The sequence below is a fragment of the Elephas maximus genome, chromosome 16, assembly GCF_024166365.1.
Source record: "Elephas maximus indicus isolate mEleMax1 chromosome 16, mEleMax1 primary haplotype, whole genome shotgun sequence".
Lineage (NCBI taxonomy): Eukaryota > Metazoa > Chordata > Mammalia > Proboscidea > Elephantidae > Elephas > Elephas maximus.
The window spans coordinates 82,350,725-82,377,682 of record NC_064834.1 but is presented as its reverse complement, the minus strand read 5'-3'; the positions used below and the strand labels follow the sequence as shown (position 1 = coordinate 82,377,682).

The 26,958-nt window shown below is 55.9% G+C and overlaps 2 protein-coding genes across 4 annotated transcripts in view; one reads left to right on the top strand and one right to left on the bottom strand.

The window, feature by feature from the left end:
* The first annotated feature begins 17,786 nt into the window (after positions 1-17,786).
* NKX6-2 (NK6 homeobox 2) lies at positions 17,787-19,044 on the top strand. Its single transcript, XM_049855989.1, has 3 exons — positions 17,787-18,192; positions 18,270-18,442; positions 18,662-19,044. The coding sequence occupies exons 1-3, from the start codon at positions 17,787-17,789 to the stop codon at positions 18,914-18,916; spliced, it is 834 nt and encodes a 277-aa protein (XP_049711946.1). The 3' UTR covers positions 18,917-19,044.
* A 3,423-nt stretch (positions 19,045-22,467) lies between these two features.
* INPP5A (inositol polyphosphate-5-phosphatase A) overlaps positions 22,468-26,958 on the bottom strand; it is a 205,951-nt gene continuing 201,460 nt past the window's right edge. For 2 of the 3 annotated variants that reach the window (XM_049855985.1, XM_049855986.1), the window contains exons 13-16: positions 25,269-25,380; positions 23,577-23,645; positions 22,757-22,793; positions 22,468-22,619 (exon numbers count right to left, since the gene is read on the bottom strand). In XM_049855985.1, coding sequence (XP_049711942.1) covers positions 22,570-22,619; positions 22,757-22,793; positions 23,577-23,645; positions 25,269-25,380 — 268 coding nt within the window. In that variant the 3' untranslated portion in view covers positions 22,468-22,569. Of the gene's footprint in view, positions 22,620-22,706; positions 22,794-23,576; positions 23,646-25,268; positions 25,381-26,958 lie in introns of all 3 variants that reach the window. The other variant, XM_049855984.1, reaches the window with a different exon arrangement.

Here is a 26,958-nt window from a genome sequence, read left to right as displayed (position 1 = left end):
AAGCCAGTAATTTTACATCTTGTAAAAGTGATTAAATGCCGTCATTATCCCATATCTCTGAGATATGACTCAGCAACCCCAAGGAAGGCCATTTGTATTCAATTAACCATCCTTTGCATTAAGACCACAATGTGACTTCGTGCCACGGGTAACCCCATCGTCCTCTCATTTTATTATGACGATGATGAAGATAGAAGCAACCCGTTTAATTATCCCATTTCCAACAGAGAAATCAATTTTCCATACATCTTCACCCTTAAAGAAAAAAAAGGCCGAGGTTCCTGGGAACAAGCAGGCCAAGTGGAGCTGCTGGGAACGCCCTCCCAGGCTTTGGCCACAGGCTACAGACCACCAGGATTGGCCTGCCCAAACAGCCGGACCCCAGGGGGAGGCAGAGAGTAGGGTGGGGCCCAACTTGGAAAGTGGAGCCCCAGTTCCTGGGCTGGCCGGGCCGGGCCATGCTGTGGGGACTGACATGGAGCCCTTTATCTTGGGCCTCCATCCCACTACCTTATTGAGACTTAAGCAGCTGCTGTTGAGTGGACCCCAACTCATGGTGCCCCCGTGTGTGTCAGAGTAGAACTGTGCTCCACAGGGTTTTCAATGGCTGATTTTTTGGAAGGAGATCACCAGGCCCTTCTTCCAATGATCCTATGGGTAGATTTGAACGCCTACCTTTTGGTTAGTAGCTGAGTGAGTCTGAGACCCCTAGTCTCTCAGGGCCTTGTCCCCAGAGGCTGCCTGCTGCCCCTCAGCATCACTCAGAGCTGGTGCAGCCTCCAGGCCCACCTGCCTGGGCCCCCAGCCGAACTCTGTGGGGCTGCCTGGTTCATGCTGCCCAATGGGGACCTGCTGACAGCCCAATTCCCGAGCCACATTTCCCAGATCTGGGCACTGACTGTGGGGCTTGAGAGGCCAGGGAGTTTATTAAGGCCTGGATCATGGCTCCCATCAGGGTGATTCAGGGGACACAGCCCCCTCACCACTCCATCATGACAGGCCGCTCGGCCAACACCATCTAATTGTTTGACGTTTTTATCACAATTCTTTGAGACCAAAGGCGGGGGGGGGGGGGGGTGTGACTAGATTAATGCCCAATGCAGCCAGTTAATGGCTGGGACAGAGCTGATAGGCCAAATTACAGGGGTGCTCTTAGAGAGGCATTAAAATAATAAGGTGGAAACAGCAGGTCCCTGCCTGTGCCCTAGGGTTGGTGGTCCCCCCCACCCATGTTCCAGGCACCTGCTCCATGCCAGCCCTAGGTGGGGGGGGGGGGCGCAGGCAAGGGACCTGGGGGTGCTCACCCTAGAACCACCTCTGGAGTGACCCTCTCGGGCACATGTCATCCCTGAAGCACTGCAGCTGAAGCCCCAAGCACAGCTGGCGGGGCCCTGAGATACCAGCAGCAGCAGAAGCTTGGCCGAGGGCTGTGGAGGGGGCTGGACCACCATATCTGTTTAAGGGTTTCTCCCTGGGGAGCCCAGACCCCTAAGTCCTAGTGGTCTACAGTGTGAGAAAGCAGCCCACCCAGCTCACTTGGACGCTCCCCAAAACCAGGCCCAGGAGAGGGCAAGCCCAGCAAGTCTAGGCAACATTCCTCTCACCCACGGGCCTCCGGTCAGAACAAAGTAGCTCCTTGGGCTGTGTGTGCCACCCCACCCCGTCACTGTGCCCAAACTCCCTCTGCCGACGTTGCAATGCTCCTGGTGCCCCTCCCTGGATGAGGCATCGCTGAGTGAAGTCACTGAGAAGCATCACAAAGATGCGAGATCCCCTGGTAACAGATCCTCCAGCTTCCAGCTGGGTGCATGGCCATTCTGTACAGAGATCACCCATCCCAGCCCCCCTCTTGACTGATGTGGCCAATGGGCTGTCCACAAAGTTGAGGTTGAATTCCATCTTTTCCACAGCAGGGCCTGGTGAGAGGCAGCACTCCCACTTTATTCTTCTTCATACTCCAAGCCTATTTTCCCAGCACTATTGACTACACAACCATCCTTCCCATCTACCCTTAATGCTCCCCAATTTTCCCCGTCTCCATGAATATACGAGCCTTTTCTGGAATCTGTGTGTATGTCTTTGTCCCTGTGCAGACCCACTCTGCTTGATTTTAATCATCCTAGCTTTGTAATATGTCTTCATATCTGGTCCTTGCCCCCTTTATGCTCTTCCTTTTCAAACTTCAGCTTTGGGGGACTTAAATTCATCTGTGCAAAATTTAGAATCAGGTTGTCATGTTCACAAAGAAATGCCACTGGACTTGAGATTAAGATTGCATTGAATGCTTAGATTCACATGAGGGCAATTTATGTCTTTAAATGTTAAGCCTTCAGATCCATGAACATGGAATAACTCTCCATTTGTTCTGTCTATTGTGTCCTTTTTTACCAGCTTCTACAGTCTGAAATTGATTAAACATGTAATCAGGATGCATTGACAATTACTGGTGATTGGAATGCAAAAGTTGGAAACAAAGAAGAAGGATCAGTAGTTGGAACATATAGCCTTGGTGATTGATGGAAATGATGTCAGAGATCACATGATAGAATTTTGCAAGGCCCACAACTTCTTCCTTACAAATAAATTTTTTCATCAACATAAATGGCGACTATACATGTGGACCTCACCAGATGGAACACACAGGAATCAAGTCGACTACATCTGTGGAAAGAAACAATGGAAAAGCTCAATATCATCAGTCAGAACAAGGCCAGGGGCCGACTGTGGAACAGACCATCAATTGCTCATATGCAAGTTCAAGTTGAAACTAAGAAAATTAGAACAAGTCCACAAGAGCCAAAGAACAACCTTGAGTATATCCCACCTGAATTTAGAGACCATCTCAAAAATAGATTTGATAAGTTAAACACTAATGATTGAAAACCAGATGAGTTGTGGAATGACATCAAAGATATCATACATGAAGAAAGCAAGAGGTCATTAAAAAGACAGGAAAGAAAGAAAAGGCTTAAATGGATGTCAAAAGAGACTCCGAAACCTGCTCTTGTATGCTCAGTAGCTAAAGCAAAAGGAAGGAATGATGAAGTAAAACAACTAAACAAGATTTCAAAGGGTGGCTCGAAAAGACAAAGTAAAGCATTATGATGACATGTGCAAAGAGCTACAGATAGAAGACCAAAAGGGAAGAACATACTCGGCATTTCTCAAGCTGAATGAACTGAAGAAAAAAAATCAAGCCTTGAGTTGTATTAGTGAAGGATTCTATGGGGAAAATATTAAACAGTGAAGGAAGCATCAAAAGATCGAAGGAATACACAGAGTAATTATAGTAAAAAGAATTTAACTTTCAAACATTCCAAGAGGCAGCATCAGGAATCGATGGTACTGAAGGAGGAAGTCCAAAGAGCACTGAAGGCACTGGCGAAAAACTGAAAAAAGGCTCCAGGAATTGAAGGAATACCAATTGAGATGTTTCAAGAAATGGATGCAGCGCTGGAAGTGCTCACTCGTCTATGCCAAGAAATTTGGAAGAGAGTTACCTGGCCAATTGACTGTAAGAAATCCATATTTATGCCTATTCCCAAGAAGGGTGATCCAACTGAATGCAGACATTATCAAACAATATCACTAATATCATATGCAAGTAAAATTTCCTGAAGATCATTCAAAAGCAGCTGTAGCAGTACATCGACTGGGAACTGCCAGAAATTCAGACTGGATTCAGAAGATGACGTGGAGCCAGGGATATCATTGCTGGTGTCAGATGGATCTTTGCTGAAAGCAGAGAATACAAGAAGGATGCATACCTGTGTTTTATTGATTATGCAAAGACATTTGACTGTGTAGATCATAACAAATTATGAATAACGTGAAGAAAGGAAATTCCAGAACACTTAATTGTGTTCATGAGGAACCTTTACATAGATCAAGAGGCAGTTGATCAGACAGAACAAGGGGATACTGCGTGGTTAAAAGTCAGGAAAGATGTGCGTCAGGGTTGTATTCTTTCACCATACCTATTCAGTCTGTATGCTGAGCAAATAATCTGAGAAGCAGGACTATATGAAGAATGGGGCATCAGCATTGAAGGAAGACTCATTAACAACCTGCGTTATGCAGGTGACACAACCTTGCTTGCTGAAAGTGAAGAGGACTTGAAGCACTTACTGATGAAGATCAAAGACCACAGCCTTCAGTATGGATTGCACCTCAACATAAAGAAAACAAAAATCCTCACAACTGGACCAATAAGCAACATCATGATAAATGGTGAAAAGATTGACGTTGTCAAGGATTTCATTTTACTTAGATCCACAATCAACACCCATGGAAGCGGCAGTCAAGAAATCAGAAGACGCATTGCACTGGGCAAATCTGCTACGAAAGGCCTCTTTAAAGTGTGGAAAAGCAAAGATGTCACCTTGAAGACTAAGGTCCAAGCCATGGTGTTTTCAATCCCATCATATGCGTGCAAAAGCTGGAGAATGAATAAGGAAGATTGAAGAAGAGTTGACACCTTGTGATGCTGGAGAAGAATATTGAGTATACCATGGACTGACAAAAGAATGAACAAACCTGTCTTGGACGAAGTACAACCAGGATGCTCCTTAGAAGCAAGGGTGGCGAGACTGTGTCTCACATACTTTGGACATGTTGTCAGGAGGAATCAGTCCCTGGAGAAGGACATCATGCTTGGTAAGGTAAAAAAAAAAAAAAAAGGTCAGTGAAAAAGAGGAAGCCCCTCAACGAGACGGACTGACACAGTGGCTGCAACTATGGGCTCAAACATAACAATGATTGTGGACATGGCGCAGGACGGGCAGTGCTTTGTTCTGTTGTACACGGGGTCGCTGAGCTGGAAGCAACCCAAGGGCACCTAACAGCAACATTGTATCCCTTAAATACCACTTAAAACATTTCGCTATAAAGGTCTTGGGCATTCTTTGCTATTTTCTAGAAGTTTATAGCTTTCATAGTAGCTGTTACAAATAATGGAAACCCTGGTGGCATAGTGGTTAAGTACTACGGCTGCTACCCAAGAGGTCAGCAGTTCGAATCTGCCAGGTGCTCCTTGGAAACTCTGTGGGCCAGTTCTACTCTGTCCTATAGGGTTGCCTTGAGTCGAAATCGACTTGACGGCAGTGGGATTACAAATAATATTCTCCACTACGTCTTCTGGTGATGTTGCTGTTATGAAGAAACGCTACTGATTTTCTTATTTGGCTCCTTCACCCAGCAACTTGGCTGAGCTGCCTTATTAATGCCAACCAAACTGCTAATACGATTCAGAAATAATGAGAGTGTAGCATCCCTTTCCATCCTTAGCTCTCTTATTCCTTCTCCTATCTTACTGCAGTGAGCAAGACACCCAGTTTGCCGGGGCAGCAATAATAGGCATTTGTCACCTTCTAATCCTCAAACTTCTTCATTAAGTATGATTTCTGTGAAGGTTTTGAATAGTCTTTATCAATTTAAGGAAGTTCTTTTCTGTTTCTATTTTCCCAAGAATCTTGAAGTCATAAGTAGGCTTTAACATCATTGATGCTTTCCCTGAGTTACTAACATGAGCTTTTTCTCCATTGGTTCAGGAATTTGGCAAATATACTGACAGAATTCTCATGCTTGTTCATCTTGATATTCCTGAGATGAGCGTTTCTTGGTTGCGACAAGATACTCGTTCCAATAGCATTGCTTTTAGTTTTCACAAAGCAGGGATCAGTCCTGCTACACAAATCCCACAGCTCGCACCTGGTCACCCTCCCACTCACCAGAGCTCTCTCTCATTCAATAGCTGTGTAATGTTCCAGTTTGTTCCACTTCTTTGTCTCTAACTAGACTTAAAAAAAAGAACCCTTAATAGCATTGCACAATAGCGAAAGATTGGAAACAATGCATATACCCATCAGTAGGGGCCAGTTAAATAATCATGCCCAAAATACAGTAGAATACAGGGCAGGGCGAAGGAATGGGTATGCTTTTGAGTAGGAAGATTTCTAACGTACATTGAGTGTAAAATTTAGGGTGCAAAAGGGCCTGTAACATGCTTCCTTCTATGGAACACGTGGCAGAGCCCTAAAAACCTACATGTATGTTTGCTTATAAGGCTCCCTGGTGGTGCAGTGGTTAAGCACTCAGCTGCTAACTGAAAGGTCAGCAGTTCCAACTCACCAGCTGCACTGCAGGAAGAAGATGTGGCTGTCTGCTTCTGTAAAGATTACAGCCTTGGAAGCCCTGTGGGGCAGTTCTACTGTGGGGCTAGGGATGAGAGACAGAGGAAAGGCTGGCTGGTCAGAAGTCAAGGGAGTTGTGTGGACTCTTGTGTTTATGGGTGGAACCCATTGACCTAGGGGGCTAGGGATGAGAGGGTGTGAAGGGACTGTCTGGAATGCTGGCAAGTGTGTGTGAACTCCATTGTGAGCTAGCTTGGATGGCTAGGGATAAGCTGATCAGAATACAGCTGAATGAAGAGAAGGATGTTTGACACCTTGAGTTGGTGTAGATTGCTGCATTGTGGTGGCTTGCTCTGGATGGGACTTTGTTTATGGATGCAGATGTTCAAAGTTCCAGATGGAACAGAAGATTCTTCATGACCCAGGAACATGCTTGTCTCTCCAGAGTGCTGGTTTGATACCAAAAACCAAACCAAACCTGTTGCTGTCTAGTCAATTCTGACTCATAGTGGTCCTACGGTACAGAGTAGAACCGCCCCACAGAGTTTCCAAGGAGAGGCTAGTGGATTTGAACTGCCGACCTTTTGGTTAGCAGCCAGCTCTTAACCACTGGTTTCATAGGGACAGGCAATGTAGAAATTGGCTATCTAAAAGGGAGTGGGGTGTGGAGATAAAGGCATGACGTGGCTGGCTTACACGCTTTCATGGGTGTGCTTACACTCAAAATGAGGATCACCACTGAATAAATTCCTCTTTTCCTGATGGGTTGGGGAAAGATGCTGACAGGATTACATGATTCAGCTGTGAGCGTTGACTGTTAACAGGATTAACTGTGATTGTAAAAACTTAGTTTTAGAAGCTGTAAGCGTGAAAGTGTGGACTAAGGCGGAAGCACTGCTGGATTTGAGTACAGTGGCCGAACTTAAAGCCCCTTAAAGGTTTTGCTCTGTTGATAGCACTCAGCTGAATTTTATCAGAGACCAGAAAGAATGGAGAGCCTGACCAGATCAAACGGATACCTGCAGCAGACCTGAATGCCTGGTACCTGAGTAACCTCGCCCTGAGGGTTCTTTGCCCTACTGCAGGACAATTGTTAATGACTGTTTTGGACTGGTAAAATGATTGGGAGGGGGAAATTATCCTCCAAATATGTAAGAACCATGGCTAGAAATGCCAGAGGGTGGCCTGTGGTACAATCACTTTTGTGTGGCCTCTCCCACCATGGTCTTGTAACTCCCACCCAGATGATTGGGTGGGACTGTGCAAATAAGGTAATTGTGACCCACCAAGGGGATTAGTCAGTTTTGCCATCCCACTAGGCTTAAAAGAGAGCCAATTCCAGAGCAGAGAGGGGATCTCACCACCACCAAGGAAGAAGGGCTAAGAATGGAACATGTTGTTTGGACCCAGGATCCCTGCACTGAGAAGCTCCTGGAACCAGGAGAAGGAGACAGAGAGAGAGCTGCAACAATGGAGATGGCAAGAAGTGGTGGCAGAGAAACGGCAGCAGGAGAGACCGGCAGGAGTTGTTGGCACAGCAGGCTTCTCAGCCAAGAAAGCTGAGCGCTTTCAACAGGAGGATTATTGGCAGAGTAGGGTGCCTCGGGGCACTTGGTGGAGCTAGATTTGCCAACCCTCAGAACTTCAGGCTGAGGCTTACTGGTGGAGTGGGGTGCCTTGGGGGCACTTATCGGAGATGCTAAGGGAGCTTTGCAACACTTGCCTGAGCAGGGCACAGGCTGAGGGCCAGAGAGGTGTGCTAGCTGGCAAGGCTGGGAAGAGGCTGTCCTGACGGAAGAGCTCTATCTTGAGCATTCCTGAACTTGATTTGTAACTGTTATTTTCCGAATAAACCCCATAATCATGAATATTGTCTGAGTTCTGTGTGGGCGTTGCAGTGAGTTACTGAACCCACAGAGAAGTAGAGAGCACTGTGGTTGGGATGGTTGGTGTCAGAGTTGGCAAAGATGGCGGAGAGAGGAGGCATGTCAGCCTTGGGCTGTTGATCTTGATTCTCCCCTGTTGTAAAGTTAGTGGAAGTCAGATAGATGCCACCTCCACCCTGCTTTTACACTGCTATAAATATTCTTAAACACACAGCCTTATCAAGTGATGGTTTTGTTTCTATTCAGACAGACCCCTTTTGCTGGGTCAAAAGCTGTGGGTGTTTTTTCTTGTAGTAAATATTGCCATATCACTTCCCAAAAGGCAGTGTCTGAGAGGCCCTTTCCACACCCCAGTCTGATTCTATCATTTTAAAAGTAAATTTGAAAATCTGGAGGGTAAAAATCAGTATCTTGTGTGTTAATTAAATTGATTTTCTACACTCTGAGGTTGGGCATCTTTTCATGAATTTAGTGGCCACTTGGATTTCCTGTTTGGTACATTCCTCATCCGTATTATTTGCTCTTCTCCTCCATTGGGTTGGCCGATTGTCTCTTTTAATCCATTTCTAGTTCTCTGTACAATGTGAACGTCTATTTTTTTACTGCCATAGGATCATAAACATTTTCCCGTTTGCCATTTATCCTCAGAGTTTGGTCGTGATGTAGGGTTTTGCCCTACAGACACATTACACACTTCTGACACCAATGCCCTTCTTCGTCAATCCTGGCTGTAAGGAGCAGGTTCTAGATTCTACCCGTGTGAGGTCCAAGCCTGCCCCTACCTCTCAGCAGCCCTGGAGCCCCACCATAAGTGGGTCATAACAGAGCCTGCCTCACACGGTGCTGGTAGAAGCTAGAGGTCACTGTGTTGGCACTGAGAGGGCACAGGCAGCTCGGGGCCTGGACAGAGGGGGTGCTTGGTGACCATGTGCCTTTGCCCCTAAGTCACCCAGCTCTCTGCCCGAGCTCCTGCCCACACAGATGGACCTGGGAGCTAACCTGCTGGTGTGTGGCTGCCCCAAGCAGCCAAAAGCTCTCCAGATTCCCCCAAAGAGAAGGCAGAATTTCTTTTAAACTTCCTGGAGAAACTGGTTTTTGAATGACTCCCCTGGCCTCCCAGTGAGCACAGCGGCCTTGGTCTGGCTACTCTATGTCCCGGTGCTTCTGTGGGTGTGACACTCTCAGGGCACCCACCCTGATGCAGACCAAACAAGCACAAACCAGACAAACAAAAAAGACCACTTCTGGATCCTCTTCAGTTGCCACCTGTCGGGGACCCAATTTCTATCACCTATTATCTGCAGAAATCACAGGAGTCCTGGTTGTAAAACCAAACCCTAAGCTCCTGGCTGATGTGCCCACTGCGGCGACCTCGGTCAGCCCGAAGACGCAACGGAGAAGCCGAGGGGTCCAGGCCGGGCGGGGTGTGTGCAGGCAGCAAACTGGGGAGGGGAAGCCTATGGTGGGACCTCCAGGAATAAACTGCACGAAGAAGACACAGGGATATGGCACGTTAGAAAGGGTGTGAGGGCAGGGATGTCAGAATGGAACAAGTGCACAGCCCCATGGCCCCAAGTGAGTCTGTCTCCTTGGTGACAGCAGCCGCCCCTCACAGGACGGTCTGCCTCAGCGCTCACCACAAGTGTCCAGTATCAGCAGAGCTGAGCTCTGGAGGGTTTGTTGAAATATTTTGAGGTGACATTATTTTGGGGACATCTGGCTGCTCTCCATTGCAAAGTGCTGGATTTTCTGATGTGGACAGTCTTGCTAGGAGCAGGGCAGTGTCTGCTGCTCCCAGAGACCACTTTTGGGCTGTCTCTGCACAGACATTGCCCTCCTGGGCAGCGGTGACATGGAACCTGTCACGCCACTCAGGGACAGATTATCCAACAGGCAAGGTAAGCACGGTGCTCATTTTGCTCGCCAGATCATCTGTAGTGAACAACTTCACATGGGTTTCACCTTGTCCTTGACGTGAAATGTTTACCTTTTGTCTTAGTCATCTAGTACTGCCATAACAGAAATAGTGGATGGCTTTAACAAACAGAAATTTATTTCCTCACAGTAAAGTAGGCTAAAAGTCCAAATTCAAGGTGTCAGCTTCAGGTGAAGCCTTTCTCTCTCTGTCCGCTCTGGAGGAAGGACCTTGTCCTCAATCTTCCCCCGGTCGAGGAGCTTCTCAGGTGCAGCGACCCCAGGTCCACAGGACATGCTCTGCTCCTGGTGCTGCTTTCTTGGTGGTATGAGGTCCCCAACTCACTGCTTGTTTCCCTTTCCTTTTATCTCTTGAGAGATAAAAGGTGGTATAGGCCACACTCCAGGGAAACTGCCTTTACAATGGATCAGGGATGTGACCTGGTAAGGATGTTATAATCCCACTCTAATCCTTTTAACATAATATTACAATCACGAAATGGAGGACCACCACAGAATACTGGGAATCATGGCCTAACCAAGATGATACACACATTTTGGGGGACATTAATTCAATCCATGACAGCTTGCTTACTGGGTCATCCGCTTCTGTTAGGGATTTTAAATTTGAAAAAAACCTTTGATTCTGTGGGAAGGTGCTGTGGGGTTGGGAGAGAGACAAATGCCAGCCATACCTAGAAGCAGAATCTTTGATGTGGTGAAAAAATGTGAAATTATTCACTACATATGATCTAGTAAGCAAGGTAAGGACCGTGCTTACCTTGTGTATTAGATGACCCACTCCTGACACCACATAGGCTCCTGGCCCTGACCTGCCTGTCACCCTGCCGACCAGCCGGCTCTCTCCTGGGCTCTCCTCCTGGCTCAGGGAGCTTCAGGAATTGTGGCAGAGAATGGACAGCCATTCACCAAAACCATCTCCCTGTGCACTTGGACACAGAGCTAGACGCCATGTCCGGGGCTTCTCTGGAGTTCTGGCCAGTGGGAGTGGGCAGAAGTCAGGTGTTCCACCTCCAGGTTTGGGCATAAAACTCTCCTATGTGACCCCCATTGACCTATTCACTTCTTGGAGAGCTGGATGTCAATAACCAAAAAAAACCGAAAACTCCCAGGTCAAATATGGCATAATCTGTTTAGCCAGGGTCTCTGACTGAGTGGAACAGAAACCCACCACAAACCCTTGCCACCAATTGGAATTCACGTGAGCAAGAAATAAGCTTCTATTGGGTTAAGCTACTGAGCCTCAGAGGTCCTTCTGTTACAGTGGCCAGCATTGCCTTATCTAAAGTATTAGCCTAGAATCTAAAAACTGAAAGACAAGTAGTTCTAATTTACTCAAGTATGAGAAATCTATTTCCACATATTGCTTTGACTTTATGGTCAGACTGGAGATTACATAAACCAAAGACTCCCATCTGCTGTCTAGGAAGTGAAGCTACATTGATACATTTTAAAGTGTCTATAGAAAATTGAAATTGCATCCACACCTCTTGTAGAACTCATTGTGTTTCAATTTCTATGATTAATGTGTAAGGTGATTCTAGTGTTTTTCACTTTAAAATTTTTGGATAAATTAAAAAAAAAAATCAGGGGCTCCCACAGCCGGGGAGCAAACCCTAAAGCCCTCAGCTGCCACCCAGCGCCACAATCCACACTGTCCTGGGCCTGCTCCTCCCAGCTCTCTGCAACTCACTCCTGGACCTTAGGGTCTCTGGGAGACCCCAGCCACCCTCAGAGGCAAGGTCCTTCGCAGAAGAGCATCACAATCCAGTAGATGATTCTAACTGATCCGTTTGCCCATCTCAGTTTCCTGTCAACCCAGGGGCACTGTGTGGCGGGCCAGTCAACTGACCCCTACCCGCTTCCAGCTGAGATGGGCATTTAACAGAGACCTGGCAGAAGTAGACAAAGGAGCTACCAAGCCAGAGGGCTCAGGTGGCACCCAGGGCTGGGGTGGAGGTAGCCCCACGGAACGCAGCCCACCTCCCTCCCCCACATACAGGTGAGGCCTCTGGGCACCCAGGGCTGGGCCTCAGACCCATCCTTGCCAGGAGGGAGTGCCCATGAGGCGGGTCTCGGCAGCACTGGCTGCAGGTCTAACACAGGCAAGCTCTATGGCTGTGTCTCCCAGGAAGTCCCCACAAGGGGCTGTGCCAGGCTGGTGGGGGGAGGGGTGGGACAGGGGAGGGTCCTCCAGAGCCACTGCATGGCCAGTGGTGGTCCAAGCCCACCCTGGAATCACAGCAGAGGTGCCGATCAGGTGCTCACCACAAATCTCCCACCGTACTCCATTAGCCCTCTGGGGGGTGGTCAGACCCCGTGGAGGGCCACTGGGAGAGCTCATTACCCTCATGGAGGGTGGGGAATGAGCTCTGGGTGATCCACAGTCATTGCTGTGTCCTTCCTCAAGAACACACCACTTCTAGGGCCCAAGGAAGGCACACTCGGGGGATGCCTGGCCTGATCCAGCATCATGGTCCTGTGGTGCTGGGGGGGAAGCCTCCTCCTCATCTTTCGGTAACTTTGTGGCTTCTTGCCCAGCCTCTGGCTGCTGTGGGGCGGAGGGGGGAGGATGTGAGGTATCCGGGAGGCCACAGGTGGTGGGCTGTCTTCCAGCTTCAGAACGTCCCTCCTCCCTCTCCCACACGCCCCCTTCCCCTCCCCCTCCCTCCGTCCACCTTGGGACAGCTAGGGTGGTGCCCCCAGCCTGGTCCTCCCAGCCCGGGTTGGTGGCCCCACTTGCCAGCATTGAAGAGGGTGGGGGGCCCCTCGCCCAGCTCGGCCTGCTTGGGGGTAGCTGCAGGGGCCAGATGACACAAAATTGCAGCTACTACCAAAGGCACTCCAAGACCAGGGGGTAGGGGGCTCCTGGAAGTCTTTGGCCTCCACCAGACCTGCCATACTAGATGTGGTCACCCATTCGTTCATTCATTCACTCTCGGCAGCACCTGGCGGTGGTGGGCTTGGTGCGGGCCAGCGGAGAGGTGACAGCGTGCCACGAGGGGGGTCCTCAGGTGCGTTGGGGGGGGGAGCAAGGGCTCGGAAATCCTCTGGCCAGGGGTGTGGGCCATTTCAACCTCCTTGTCCAACCAAGACCCCAAGGGGAGAACTGAAATCCCACCGCCCAGCCGCTCTCCCCTCGTCCCCTCCTTCCTTCCCCCATTCGCCCTGCAACGACAATGAAGGTTAAAGCAGGGACCCAGGTCACGGGAGGGACACAGCTGTCTCTTCCGTAGGGAGAAGCCTCCGGGCCCAAGAAACCAGTGTCTGGGGAGAAGGGGCCAGGGATGGACCCCTCCGAGCCCAGCGTCTCCTTCCCCCGCCGGCTAGGCTGGTCCCCCGGGCGCACCTCCTCACCCCCTCCCTCCTCTCCCCTACCCCCGCCCCTGCCCCCTCCCTTTCCTGCCCCCCCCGCCTTTTCCTCTCCTCGCCCGGCCCCTCACCTCTCCCCGCACACCCCCTGGCCCCGTCCCCTAAGCTCCCCCCAGCCCCCCGCCCCATCCCCTCAGCACCCCCCCAACCCCGGGCCCCCCGCCCCACACCTCCCCCCACCCGCCCGGCCCCGTCCCCTCAGCTCCCCCCCAGCCCCCCGCCCCGTCCCCTCAGCTCCCCCCACCCCCCGGCTCCCCCGCCCCACAGCTCCCCCCACCCGCCCGGCCCCGTCCCCTCAGCTCCCCCCACCCCCCGTCCCCGTCCCCTCAGCTCCCCCCACCCCCCGTCCCCGTCCCCTCAGCTCCCCCCACCCCCCGTCGCCGTCCCCTCAGCTCCCCCCACCCCCCGTCCCCGTCCCCTCAGCTCCCCCCACCCCCCGTCCCCGTCCCCTCAGCTCCCCCCACCCCCCGTCCCCGTCCCCTCAGCTCCCTCCCCCCCGCCCCTCTTCAGCTGCCTGCGCCCCCAGCCTCGCAGCGGGCGTTAGGAGTTAGGCTGCTCCGCGCGCAGGGCGGCCAGTAGAGGGCGCGAGAGGAGGCTGGCCGGAGCGCATTTTGCCCCGGGGCCGGGGCGGGAAGACTTTGCTGGAGTCCCCAGCTTTTTCAGCAGTTCCAGAACCATCCTTGCCGGCCTCCTCAGAGGCGCCCGCAGCCCCAGGTGGCACCTTCTCCGCCAGCCCTCGGCTCCAGCTGGGCAGGGGCCTCCTCCTCTGGGCTCCAGGTCCTGATGGGCTGACAGCTGCGAGGGTCACCTCTAGGTCACCGCGGCGGAAGCCCTGACCAGCTCTCTCTCTGGGACACCTGGTGCCGTCGTCATCTCAGCGAGGCTGGGAACGGGCTCCCCGTGATACAGCAGGGGTGCTGCCCGCCGGCAGGCAAGAGAGTGAGGGGCGCCCGGAGAGACCCCGGCCCGGGGGGTGCGTCAGGCCACCTGGGGGCCGATGCTGCAACTCGGTAGAGACCCGCACACAGACACATCTCACCTACGGGAATTTGGGGGCTTTGGGGGCTGCACCCAAGCTCCTTTTTCAAGTGTAGCCCCCCACCCAGCCCGGCTCTGTCCTGACCTGGGCGGTGCCTGGAGACGCTCCCTGGGGACACCTGTCTGGAGCTGTCCCTCCCTGACCTGCTCAGTCCCTCAGCTCACGAGCTTCCTACCTGTTGATTGTTTATTACCCCCTCTCAGGTGAGCTGGGGAGACGCCCCCTCCCCCGCAGAGAGCCGCCCGCAGGGCCCGCCTGGCGGTACAGCTGTCGGTCGTGTCCTCGCTGTTTGTCGCCGGCCTCCTTCAAGGCCAGGAGGTGGCACTCGCGAGTCCCCATCCCGGGAGCCCGCACGCGGCTCGGTGGCCCGTCCCGGGGGGCGGGGGAGGCGGTGTTTGCCAGGATCCTGTCCCGGACGGCGGGGCGGAGCGATGGGCAGGGCAGGGGCGCCGCGGGGCGTCAGGCGAGGAGACGCGCAAGTTAAGGAGCATCCTGGGGCCTGCGGCACTGGGTGGGGGACCCCGCATAGTCTGGAGGGTGGGGAAAGGAAGCAGGTGGAAAAGGAGCCGCCACCCCTGCGCTCCCATTCACCCCAGCCACTTCGTCGGCACCCTGAACTCACTTCCCCCCATCTGCACCTCCCACCCCACACCCCCGGAGGCCCGGCCCCATCCCGCAATTCAGGCTCCCCAACTCGCCCCGGCGCCCCCAACCCGGGAAAGCCGCGCGCGCTGCAGCCAACGGAGACCGCAGCCGCATTAGCGACCCCTGGCTCTGCAGCCCCAGCCCAGTGAGAGGCCGGCAGCGCAGGCCGAGCCGCGGTCTCTGGGGCGCAGGCCCGGAAAATAGGGATCCGAGAGGACCCCGCCCGGGGACTGAGGAGCTGCCAGCCAGGGTCGCGGGAACTCTGCGGAAGGACAGCGCGCACTGCCATCCCGCCCGGGAACGGGACCTCCGCGCCCCTCCCCCTGGCCTGCCCCAGAGGACCGTCGGGCCGCTGCCACCGGAGGTCGGCTTAGCAGCATACCCGCCAGGAGCTCCAGGAGGGGATCCGGCCCCGCACCGACCACGCCCCTCTTCTCCCCAAGATCCGCTGCCCGCGGTTCCAGCCTCGCCCCTCTCCTCCACCTCCTTCGCTCTCCCACCCGGCCCCGCCCCCCGCCGCTACTCCCGCCCTCCTCCTGCGCCTCGCAGAGCCCCAGCCTTGGCCCGGCGCCTTCGCCCCCGGGGGAGCCCCAAGGAGCCCAGATAATGCCGGGGGAAGGTCCTCCTTGCGGCCGGGCTCTCGGGCAGACACGCACCGTGTTTCCCACGACCAACTGGTGCCGAGGAAGTCCCAGGACGGCGGCAGGCTCGGCCAGCCTGGGGTCCCTCGGAATGCGTGCCGGCGACCGGTCCCAGAGCCTCGCGGACCGGGCGCCCACGGAGCGCAGGAGCTCCGGAGCTGGCGCGCTCGGTGTCCCTGGCTGGTCCCGCCCCGGCTGGTCGCCTGCGGGGCAGCAGTGCCTGGGTCCAGCGAGTGCGGTTCCGTCCCAGGAAGAGGGGAGGGAGAGCCCCCAAGCACGCAGCTCAGTCACCAGGGCAAACCCCCATCCCCACAGTTGCACCTGACACAAGCCGGGACCCCACGCGTCACACCACGACGCCCAGAACACCCACGTGCGCGCCCACGCGAGGCAGATGCAACCACAGAATGCCTCGTCCAGCCCGGCGGGGAAGTGGGTGCGAGCGAGCTGAGGCCTCGCCCCTGAGTCCCAGCAGGGAATAGCGCTCTAAACCGTGACTGCGACCTTGTGGAGGGACCCGTGGCGCCAAGCCCCTTCGCTAACTGCACAAAACGAAAATAAGCCCTCGAGAGGTGCAGGGCGAGCAGACACGGGGCCTTTGCACCGAAGCAGGAGGGCAGCTTCTGCTCGCGACTGGGAAACCCTGGCGGAGAGGGAGAAACAGGAAAGTCGTTGCTAATGAACCTCCCCAGGCCGCAGAAAGGCTGACCGTGTCCGACAGAGAAACGGCGGCGGTCAGTTCACACACGTTTAGGGCACGGCTCCCAGCGGGAGAGAATAACAGTAATAGCCGCTGCCTATTAATATTGACGGCAAAAGCGGTGAGTTCACGTGACTCCAGCCAGGAGGAAATGGCGACAACTCCCAGGATTTGCTCCATGCCAGGCGCTCGAGTCGACTGTGGTCTTAGGTGAACCCTCACAGCAATTCTGCAGGGCGGCGGTTCTTTGTACGCAGAGGAAGACACCAAGGGCCACAAGGGCCCACAAACCAACTAAAAGGCCGCGCTTCTGCCCGCCCATGTTAAAGCCTTGCACGTGGCACCCCGGCGCCCCTGCTTTCGTTGCTCTGGGCCTGCGGGGGTCCCTGGCCTTCTGATCCGGGCCTGTGCTTCGCGGGAGGAGGGCCCTGGGCGAAGTCGCTGGGCCGGGCTGAGCTGTGGCTCCGCGACCAGGAAACGCCCGATGGGGAGGCCCAGGCGGTTTCTGCTCACTGACTCGGGCCGGGAGTGGACGGAGAGACGCCCAGCAGCGCGCGCGAGGCGGCGCCACGCGTGTGGCACGTGTCGCGTGTGCTTGTGGCCCCACGCCCTCCCCCCGCTGCCTTACTCCGCCACCGCGAAGACCCAGAGTGTTCGCCGTTTACCAAATAAGCGGATTCGCGCGGGCAAGTCTGGCCCTTTGGCGGTGGACCCGAGGCCTGGCTTCTTCCCCCGCCTGGGGTCTGGGAGCCTCCCACCTTTTTGGTTTCCCTGTCCGCCTTGGCAGGGGACCCCGGGACAGGCACGTGGCGGGCGCGGGCCGGGACCCCAGACGGCGCACCCTGCTGACTTTCCGCCCAGCCACTGCACGCCGCGCCCGACGGATTCTCAAATCTGCATGATTTCGGGCCATAAAACATGTTCTTGTGTTTTTTCCCTGATTTCCCATTAAAACATTTGCCTAACTAAACTCCCATCCAGCAGGATTTATTTCGTCCCCGGGGAGATAAATCAGGGGGCAAATTTACAGCCCGGGAGGCACCTGCGGCGTTAATGAGCCCTTCATGGAGTGCAGACCAGTGCGGAGCGCGCGCGCAGACGGGCCGGCCGCCGGCCAATGGCCGGGCCGCGGCCGTCGCCGGCCAATCAGCGCGCTCGCCGCGCGGGGGCCCCGCGGTTATCAGCGCCCCCGGGCCGCGCGGCGCCGCTCCGAACCGCCCCGGAGCCGTCGCCGTCGCCGTCGCTGCTGCCGCCGCCCCCGCCCCCGCCCCGAAGCCGCCAGCCCGCCCGCCGGGGCCGTCGGCGCCCGCCCGTCGGCGCTCCACGCGCTCCCTGCTCGCAGCCGGAGCCGCTGCCCGGGCCGCGTGCAAACTTTCCGGGCCGGCTCGCGCGGGCGTGGGGCCCGGATGGGCGCCCGGGCTGGCGGCGGCGGCGCCCATGGACGCTAACCGCTCGGGCGCGTTCGTGCTGAGCAGCGCGCCCCTAGCCGCGCTGCACAACATGGCCGAGATGAAGACGTCGCTGTTCCCGTACACGCTGCAGGGCCCGGCCAGCTTCAAGACTCCCACCCTGGGCGGCCTGGGCGCGCAGCTGCCGCTCGGCACCCCGCACGGCATCAGCGACATCCTGGGGCGGCCCGTGGGCGCGGCGGGCGGCGGCCTCCTGAGCGGCCTGCCCCGCCTCAACGGGCTCGCCTCGTCAGCCGGCGTCTACTTCGGGCCAGCGGCCGCCGTGGCGCGCGGCTACCCCAAGCCGCTGGCAGAGCTGCCCGGGCGTCCGCCCATCTTCTGGCCAGGCGTGATGCAGGGGTCGCCCTGGAGGGATCCGCGCCTCGCCGGCCCCGGTGAGTGCGCGGCCCGGACGCGGCGGGGTGGCGGGGAGGCGGGCGGGCGCGGTCCGGCCTCACGATCCTCCTTGCAGGCCAGGCCGGCGGGGTCCTGGATAAGGACGGCAAGAAGAAGCACTCACGGCCGACCTTCTCGGGTCAGCAGATCTTCGCCCTGGAGAAGACCTTCGAGCAAACCAAGTACCTGGCGGGTCCGGAGCGCGCGCGGCTCGCCTACTCCCTGGGCATGACCGAGAGCCAGGTCAAGGTGAGCGGGCCGGGGGTCCTGGGGGCCGGGGCGGCTCCTCGCGGGCCGGTTGCGCTGAGGCGGCGGGGCCCCGCGTCCTGCGAAGAGCTGAGAGCGACCGCCGGGCTTGGAGCCCAGCCTGGGAAGGGGCCGCTGCGCTGAGGCCGGGGACCCTGAGGCTAACGCCGGGGGAGGGGCCCCACGATCGGCTCAAGGCACCTGACAGCCCCGTCCCCACAGGTCTGGTTCCAGAACCGCCGCACCAAGTGGCGCAAGCGGCACGCGGCAGAGATGGCCTCGGCCAAGAAGAAGCAGGACTCGGACGCCGAGAAGCTGAAGGTGGGCAGCTCGGACGCGGAGGAGGACGACGAGTACAACCGACCCCTGGACCCCAACTCGGACGACGAGAAGATCACGCGGCTGCTCAAGAAGCACAAACCCTCGAACTTGGCGCTGGTCAGCCCGTGCGGCGGCGGCGCGGGGGATGCCTTGTGAGGACGCGGGGAGGCTGGAGCAACCAGGGTAGGGGCGCTGGCGGCGGCAAGTCCCCGCCGTGGAGCGCGGGCCGGGGCTGTGTATATATATTTTTACAGAATAAGTTATGAAGCGGCCGCTCGGGCTCGGCGTGCGGGGACCCGGCAGGCCCGCGCCCCTGCTCCGCGGCCCCTCGGGTGAACACAGGGGCGCGGGGGGCGAGCCGCAGTCTCGGGCAGAATCACTTTGTATAATCAATAAATTATTTAACACGTCCGCATCGGGACCGTGGCTCCGGAGCTGCGCCTCGTGTTTCTTCCGTATTGAACCGGGGGCGAAGACCCTGTCCCCGGTCTTCTCCCGCGCGCGGGCCGGCGCTTTCGGCCCGAGGGACGCCCGGGGTCAGGCGCAGGTCGGTCTCGCAGCAGAGCCCACTGCAGCCCCGATATGCCGCGCCCGCTGCGGCGTCGCTGCGCAGGCTGCGGGCCAGACCCGCCTGGGCGGCGGCAACGCGCAGGAGCGAGGTGACAGCGCTGCGCCGCCGCCCGCTAAGGCCCGACGCGAGGGCCCCGGCTAAACCTCGTGACGTCCGCCCACTTCGCCCCGAAGAGGAGGAGCCGCCGCGGCGATGCGGGCTATAGAAACCCGTGAGAAGCGGACGATTTGTGTGAGCGCGGAGTGGAGCCGGGACAGGCGGGCACTGGGCGCTCCGGCCGGCCTTGGCTAGCGCCTACAGCCCTCCAGGCACGCGCGCCCGGCCGCAGGTAAGGCCTCCCCTCCCACCTCCGCTGCTGCGCGCCAGGCGCCCTGGCTTGCCCGCGGCCGCTGGGCCGCCCCGGAGTCACCGGTTGGGGTGCCCTCCGCGGTCCGGACCGGCTCGCCTGCGCTGGCTCAGATGGATGAGGTTTGCATAAAGTGAAACACGTTTTCCGGGCTCCTGAAAGGGGTAGTAACTCGCACCCCACCCCTCCGGGTAGCCTTTTTCCCTTTAGCAACTCTCCTTCAGCTGGTACCCACAGCCGCAGCCGCTCAGCCATCGGGTCTGGCGCTGCCCCTGGGCCCCCCCCCCCCCCCCCGCCCCGCTGGCCTGACGATGCTGAAGCCCAATACTCCCAGTGCACCGAACCGACATCTGAGGAAACAAATCAGTGTTGAAATGTATCCCTACCTCGCCCCTTCAGCGACTGTTTTGAAGTCTTTTCATTGACCTAAATCACTAATTCGAACCAGAACTACAGAAGGAAATCCAAAATAACTCCACCACTGGGCGCAGCTGAGGGAGTTTCCTCCAAGCCCAGGAGTTTGGTTTTCCACCCCGAAAGGTTGGGGGTGGGGTGGGTGCTCTGGTTTGGAAGGGTTGGTGACTGATCCTGGGCCCTTAAAGGGTCCCTCCGGGGTTAAATGCACTACGGGTTACAGCCGTGCTGCCTGGCCTTTACCACGCACTGAATCAGTAGGACCTGACTCCACACTTCCCAGGCTGTGGAACTGGCACTGACCTGCGGTGGAAACCAGCGCTTCGCTGTGAAATAGTAAGTTCCTCAGAGCTCTAAGGGGCTGTGATTCAGTTAACAAAAACCCCCTTCTGTTTCGGGGACTCTGGGGACTCCCTGTGGTAGCTGCATCTGAATGGACATCTCTGGAGGTCTGATTTCAAAGGTTTAGGGGATGCTACTTTTTTTTTTTTTTTTTTTTACTGTAAGCTCAGCTTCCTCTTGAAACGCACTTTTGAAAATGTTAAGGACACTTTTTTTTTCCATGTGGCTGCACCACGAATTAAGAAAAACAGACTTTTCTTTTGAGGCCACTGGCTGTGAAAAGGCAGCTCAGTCATTTCTACGAGCAACTGATTCCCAGCTCACATTCAGAGCAAAGGGATGCCCAGTTTTAAAGTTCCGAGGAGGCAATGTGCCTACAGCTCTGGTGATGCAGTGGCTAAAGCACTCGGCAGCTAACCAAAAGGTCGGCAGTTCAAGCCCACCAGCCACTCAGAGGGAGAAAGAGGTGTCAGTCTGCTTCTGTAAAAATTACAGCTTTGGAAACCCTATGGGGCAGTTCTACCCTGTCCTAGAGCGTCGCCGTGAGTTGGGATTGACTGGACGGGTTTGGTTTTGGTTTCTACTGCCTTTATATAATCCCACTAAAAAAACACGAGGGGGTAAATCCCACTAGTTATCGCTAGAGAAAACTTAAAAATTTTTATTTTTCTACTCCCAGCTAGTAGTTTACTTATCTGTGACAATACATAATGCTGTGCAATCCCGGGGCTCCCAATACACTTCATCTCAAATAGCAGGACACAAGGGAAGATCCCCTTTACGTGGTGGACAAATGCTGGGGAGGAGGCAACAAACCACACGCACAGCCACGTTCACCATGATCAATTTTATTGCTTAGGAACCGGAGCAGTCACTTCTACAGGCCTTCAGGGTGCCCACGAGCTGAGCCTGCTCACAGTGGCGTGGCGTGCTGACGAGCCGTGAACGCAGCACTTACATGGACCGACCGCATCGTTCCCAACACAAAGCTGGCAAGTGGATGGCCAGTCGTTTGCAACGGTAGTGAGTCCTGTCAGACAAGTGCCAGTCTAATGCCATCAGGCAGTCCAGGGACTCTGTAGTGTTCTAAATGAAATCAATAAACGCATGTCTGTGTTTCACCGTCTAACGCTGTACTTAGTGCGAGAGAAACATCTGCGACAAAGGGCATACATAGGTCGTTGGCAGCTGAGCAGACATTTACAGTTTTGTTTCTCTGAATATTTTATATACAGCCCATGCTAAAGCAGTTTCTACCGGGAGCAGACTAGGCTATTTTTACTTCTGCCATGATATTACTGTTTTAATGAAGAATACTTGGCACCATAAAATGGTAACAAAAGACAAACGCAACAGTTTACAAAATTCTTAAAAGGTACACCCAAGCCTAGCTAAAAACTTCACATTCAGTTCTTAATGTTAGAGAGAGAGGACCAGGTCAGGGGCTGCAGTGGGGGTGCTGTGGAAGTGGGGCCACGGTGCACAGCTGGGTCAGAGGTCAGAGGGCAGGCTCTGTACACGTGTGTGCTGGCAGACACGTCACCGGACTGCTAGACTCCGATTCTACCTGCTGACAGACGCTTGCAAGCACTCACACTGGAAGGTACTTAGCATATGTTTTGGTAAGATTTATAAATTATTTTAAAAAGTATATATTTATATATATATATTTATGTATAAAATGGAAAGCAGCTGCGTGTGATCGGGAGCCCATGTAACATGGCAGTAAATAGCACGGCGGGGCAACTGGGAGTGACGGCCGCGGCCTGGGGCAGCAGAGCCCCGGCACCTCCGACTGGCAGCGAGGACGCTGACCCCTGAGGGGCGTCTGCTGGAGGAGCTCTTCCACGCTGACGGTTATTAAAAATTGAAAACTTGAGAAATCTAAAATACAGAATTTCCTTGCTGTCTATTAGAGTTTTGGCAACAGGACTGTAACTTATTTAAAAAACCCAATATTTCTACTTAATGTCACATGAACAGACAAGACAGTGAGGTATGTGAGGCTTTTCCGGAACGTTCCGGAGGCTGAAGCGAAGTGTGGGGCCGGCGTCTAGCAGGTGGCGCTCGGCGGGTCTATCGATGCAGCTGTTAAGAGTATGTGTTTCAGGATCCTGCTCCCTCCGTCCCTCCTGGCTACAGGGTGGTCTCTCGAAGGGGCCTCTCTCTGCGCTGACATCTCTTCCCTGCGTGGAATCAGTGAGTGCGTGAAGGGGCAAACACAGAGGGCAAAGCTGCAGAAAGGAGCACTAGAGGGAAGGAGTCATATTTACCACACGTCACTGCACGACACAACACTTGTGCACGGGCGCGTGAGGTTTACCTGCCCCAGGCGCGATCCGGAAGGCCAGGAACACAGGCTGCAGCGGGGAGGAGAGAAGCCTGAGTGCAAGCCCACCCGCCCACCTGCCGCCTCACTCCCATACTGCTCCACCCGCCCGCCTGCGGCTGGGACCCTCACTCTCACACTGCCACCCACCCCCCTGCCCGGACCCTCAGGCTCCCACAGCACTGCCCGCCCCTCAGCCACGCACACAGGTGCAAATGCAGTCACCCCTGTTACACGAGACCGAGACAGGGGCCTTGGGGATAGGACCTTCAAGGAAAGCACTTTCGTTCTGTAAAAAGGGGATCTTTCTAGACGACAGTTATTTAACACTGAGGGGTGGTGGCTGCTGGTCAGCCTGAGGCCACAGTACATAGCTGATCCCTGTACAGACCACCAGAGATGACTCTGATGACAGCCAGCACGGGACGGCCACTAGGGTATCTTATGAGCCAATTAGAAAAGGGCCTCAGAATCAGCAGCTGCCAACAAAATGTCTTTATAAACAGTAAAATTATGATTGTGAGGTCTCATTTCTGATTCTTCATACCTGTCTTTCAGTATTTTATCAAAATAAAATAAAACAGACCAATTTGTCCTGCTTTGTAAGACCAGGCCAGACCAGACCAAAGAGACTTAGAGAGCTGGGAGAAGCAACCACCATCCAATGCCCTCCTGGAGCCTGCCCCCACCCCCCACCCCTACCTGCCCACCATTGCCCCACTCCCTCACCATCCCCGCCATCCCCCCCACCCCCATCCCCTCGCCGTCCCTGCCGCCCTCCCCCCACCCCCGCCCGCCATGGTGCTCACATCACCTTGTGGTCTCCCATGCAGACGTTGGGCCCGATGTGGTCGTAGGTGACAACCTTCTCCTCGCTCTCCGACTGGGAAAAGCAAACAGAGGTGCTAAAGGTGGGGGCACCCGGAAGGGAGGAACAGTCCCTGCGAACAACCCGCCCCACCTCTGCCACCCTCATGGAAGGTGCTGGCAGCACCTGGGCCCAGTTCTTTGGCTGAGAGGGCTCCTGTGGCGTGATGGGGCTGTCTAGGGCCCCAGGTCTCCTCTGTCCCTGACCCCTGGCTGTGCTCACATGATGTGTTCACTGAGAACACCCTCCTCAAGCCCGTCTCTCCGTCTCCCAGTTCTGCGTGTCTGTGGTGGCTGCTCCACTACCCAGACTCCCTGAACAAACGGACACGGTGACATGGACTCCAATGCTCTGGAAGCAACCTACACACGTTAATTAATTCTGCCTGTGTGTGTGTGGCGCCTGGCAGATGCCTTTATTTTGCGGGAGGCACTGAGGGTACTGCCGTACCCAGTCTGCTGTGACCGGACCATCTCATGCCCATGGCTGGCGTGCCTGCAACAATGATGCTAGAAGTAGGAGCCTGGTCAATGATTCGCCAGCCCATGTGAGCGCAAGCCTCCATGCTGTACACACGAGAGCCTCCCCATCCCGGAGCCTGCCACCGCTCGGAAGTGCAGGCACATTCATCAAATGCTACGTGGTAATTTACAAAGGCAGCACAAAATTGCCAGTTTCCAGCTGCGTAATCTTTAGACAGATAAACAAATTACACCAGCCCAGGCAGTGTGGCACACCTCACTGAGTAGTCATCACACAGCCGCCGGCACCGCCTTGCGCCACGCACAACCTTTGGTGTCTCCAGGCCGTGAAGCACCCGGGACGTGACGGTGGGTGACTGAGCGTGGCATGATGGATGAGGCGTGAGGCTGGCTGTAGCAGCGTGTCCACACAATGTGCACCACCCACAGCCTGCCCACAGCTCAGCAGCTCTGGCATGGGGCTGCTCAGGACCCAGAGGGCACAAGCTTGGTGGCCTCGTGCTCTGTGCTGTCAGCCCAGATGGGTGGCAGGCATGCTTCCAGTGTGTTTCAAGGCATCAGTCCTGGGTCTGCAGAACCAGAGAGGATCTGGGCCCTTGGGAAACTGCAGGGAGGTGTTGCCTTCAGGCTGATGTGGGCCTACCTGCCAGCACTACTGTCCTGTCACCGGGCCAGGCACATGCTTCCTTAGCAAGTTTCCCGCATGTCGGTCCCTCTGGGGTCCGCGTGTGTCTCTCTCCTGTTCACCCTGAGTCCCTGAGGGCCTCTGCCGCCTCCAACACCTCCCTCCCCCACACTCAGGGCTGTCTGCTGTGAGCACTCCAGCATCAAACTGTGCCCACAGCCCGGCGAAGCCCGGTTCCCTCAGCCTGGGCTTCAGGGTGACCCGGCACTGGGCTCAGGGGATCAGAGGAAAAGGTTGGGGTTTATCCTGAGGGTCATAATCAAGAAGCTCCTGGGGCCCAGGGGATGTAGCTTGTGCTTCCCCCAGCTCTGATGGCTCAAAGTGCCCAGACCCAGTCCCAGGGACAGCCCAGCACCAGGGACGGCCCAGCCCCAGGGACAAGCCCGGCCCCAGGGACATGCTCGGAAGGAGCGTAGCGATGGCCCCGCCTCCATGTGGCGTGCTTAGCCAGGGGTGTGACGGGGCACTTACCCTCAGGATCAGCTCCTTGGCAGATGGGGACATGAGGATACGGTCGCACCAGGCGGGGCAGCGGGTGTTCATGTACTGCCTGCCCTGGCTGGAGTCCTCGCTGTACGGGTAGCTGGGAGACGGGAGAGCCATGGTCAGCCAGCTCGTGGGAAAGGCTCCTACGCCTCCCAGTCGACTCAGAATGGCAAAGGCCATCCAGGATAGCAGTGCACATATTGAAGTTGCCAGAATACGAAGTCAGGCTTGCAGCTTAAGTTTTCTCGCGACTTTCAGTGCTAGCATTTGTCAGGTAAAGCATTCTTTAAAGACACAGCACATTTATTGTTGGTTTTATTTGTGGATGTAGTCTGAAGGGCAGTGAGACCAGCAGGACATGCCACTGCACTGACTCCCTGGCAACAGTGCAGGTGTCCAGAGCACTGTCTGTGTCTGGCACGTCTGACCCTCCTCGTGGCCGCACTGACCCAGTGCTGAGGGTGGAGAGCTCTTGGGATGGTAGCTGCCCCCCCCAGATGCCTCTCCAAACCCACACCAAGCCCCCCTGAACGCTCAGGAAGTGAGAAGGGGCTCTGGCAGGGCTGGGGGGATGGGACATGCTCAGGGATCAGTGTGGCAGCAGACAGGGAGCAGGGCAGACCTTGAGTGTTGGTGGCCACACCCACTCGGCCCTGCCTGGTGGATGACTCCTGCCAAGCTGTTCCTGGACTGGGGAAAACTGGGGTGTCAGTAGTGGATGATCAGGCGTGTTCCAGGGAGGGTCCTTGTGTGGGCCAGGGTGGTTTCAGGTGAGGGAGTCCACCTGGAAGGGGCAGGCAATGGGCTATACACCACTCGCGTCTCAGTCATGGCCACGATGTCACCATGGCAACAACAGAGCCCACGTGAGGCCAGCCACCTCGATACCTGACTCACAAGTCAGCTTCCACTTTGAGCTGCTTGAGGAGCCATCAGCAGACACCTGATGGGTGTGTCCTGATTGATGGGTTGACCAATCGATCAATGGCTGATCAATGAAGACAGTGCATCAATGGCTCGGCCAGGCCCTGGGGCAGAGGCTGGACCCTCCTAAGCTGTTTCTCTGTGTTTGAACATTATGGAGAACACACGTGTCTGTGTGTACACGCACAAAACGTGTCTGGAGACAGGTCAGGCATCAGTGCAGAGGCCCAGAGGTCTGGTCTGGTGCTTGCCTTTGTAGCCAGGGGCACAGAGCGAAGGTGATGTCTGTGTGCAAGCCCTGGGCCTCTGCCTGCACCTGGCGGCGGGGGGGGTGGGGGGGGGGTGGGGGGGGGTGGGGGCGGTGGTCCTGGACCACGCAGTACACAGGGTTGGGGGCAGGTCTCTCAGCAGGGAGAGCTGCAACGGGGTGTCCACAGGTGAAAACAGGAGTCCCGAGGCTGCCAAGATCAGTGCTCCCACTTGGACAGTCCCCCATGGTGCCCTGATGCCCAGAAATATGCCCTGACACCCAGAGGGCCTCAAACACTCAGAAGGACATCCTCCCAGTAGGGTCCCTGATACCCAGAAGGACGGCCTGACAACCAGAGGGCTTCCAACACTCAGAAAGACATACTGACACCCAAAGGGGCCCGACACCCAGAAGCGCACCCCAACACACCCAACACCAGAGGTGCCCTGACACCCAGATATGTGCTCTGATGCCCAGAGGCACCCTGACACCCAGAGGGTC

What these genes read in the sequence shown, in the direction of transcription:
- NKX6-2 (XM_049855989.1), top strand. Translation starts at nt 17,787, where the DNA reads ATGGACGCTAACCGCTCGGGCGCGTTCGTGCTGAGCAGCGCGCCCCTA. An exon ending in TCCGCGCCTCGCCGGCCCCG is followed by an intron (nt 18,193 to 18,269) that starts GTGAGTGCGCGG and finishes TCCTCCTTGCAG; the next exon opens with GCCAGGCCGGCGGGGTCCTG. An exon ending in TGACCGAGAGCCAGGTCAAG is followed by an intron (nt 18,443 to 18,661) that starts GTGAGCGGGCCG and finishes CCGTCCCCACAG; the next exon opens with GTCTGGTTCCAGAACCGCCG.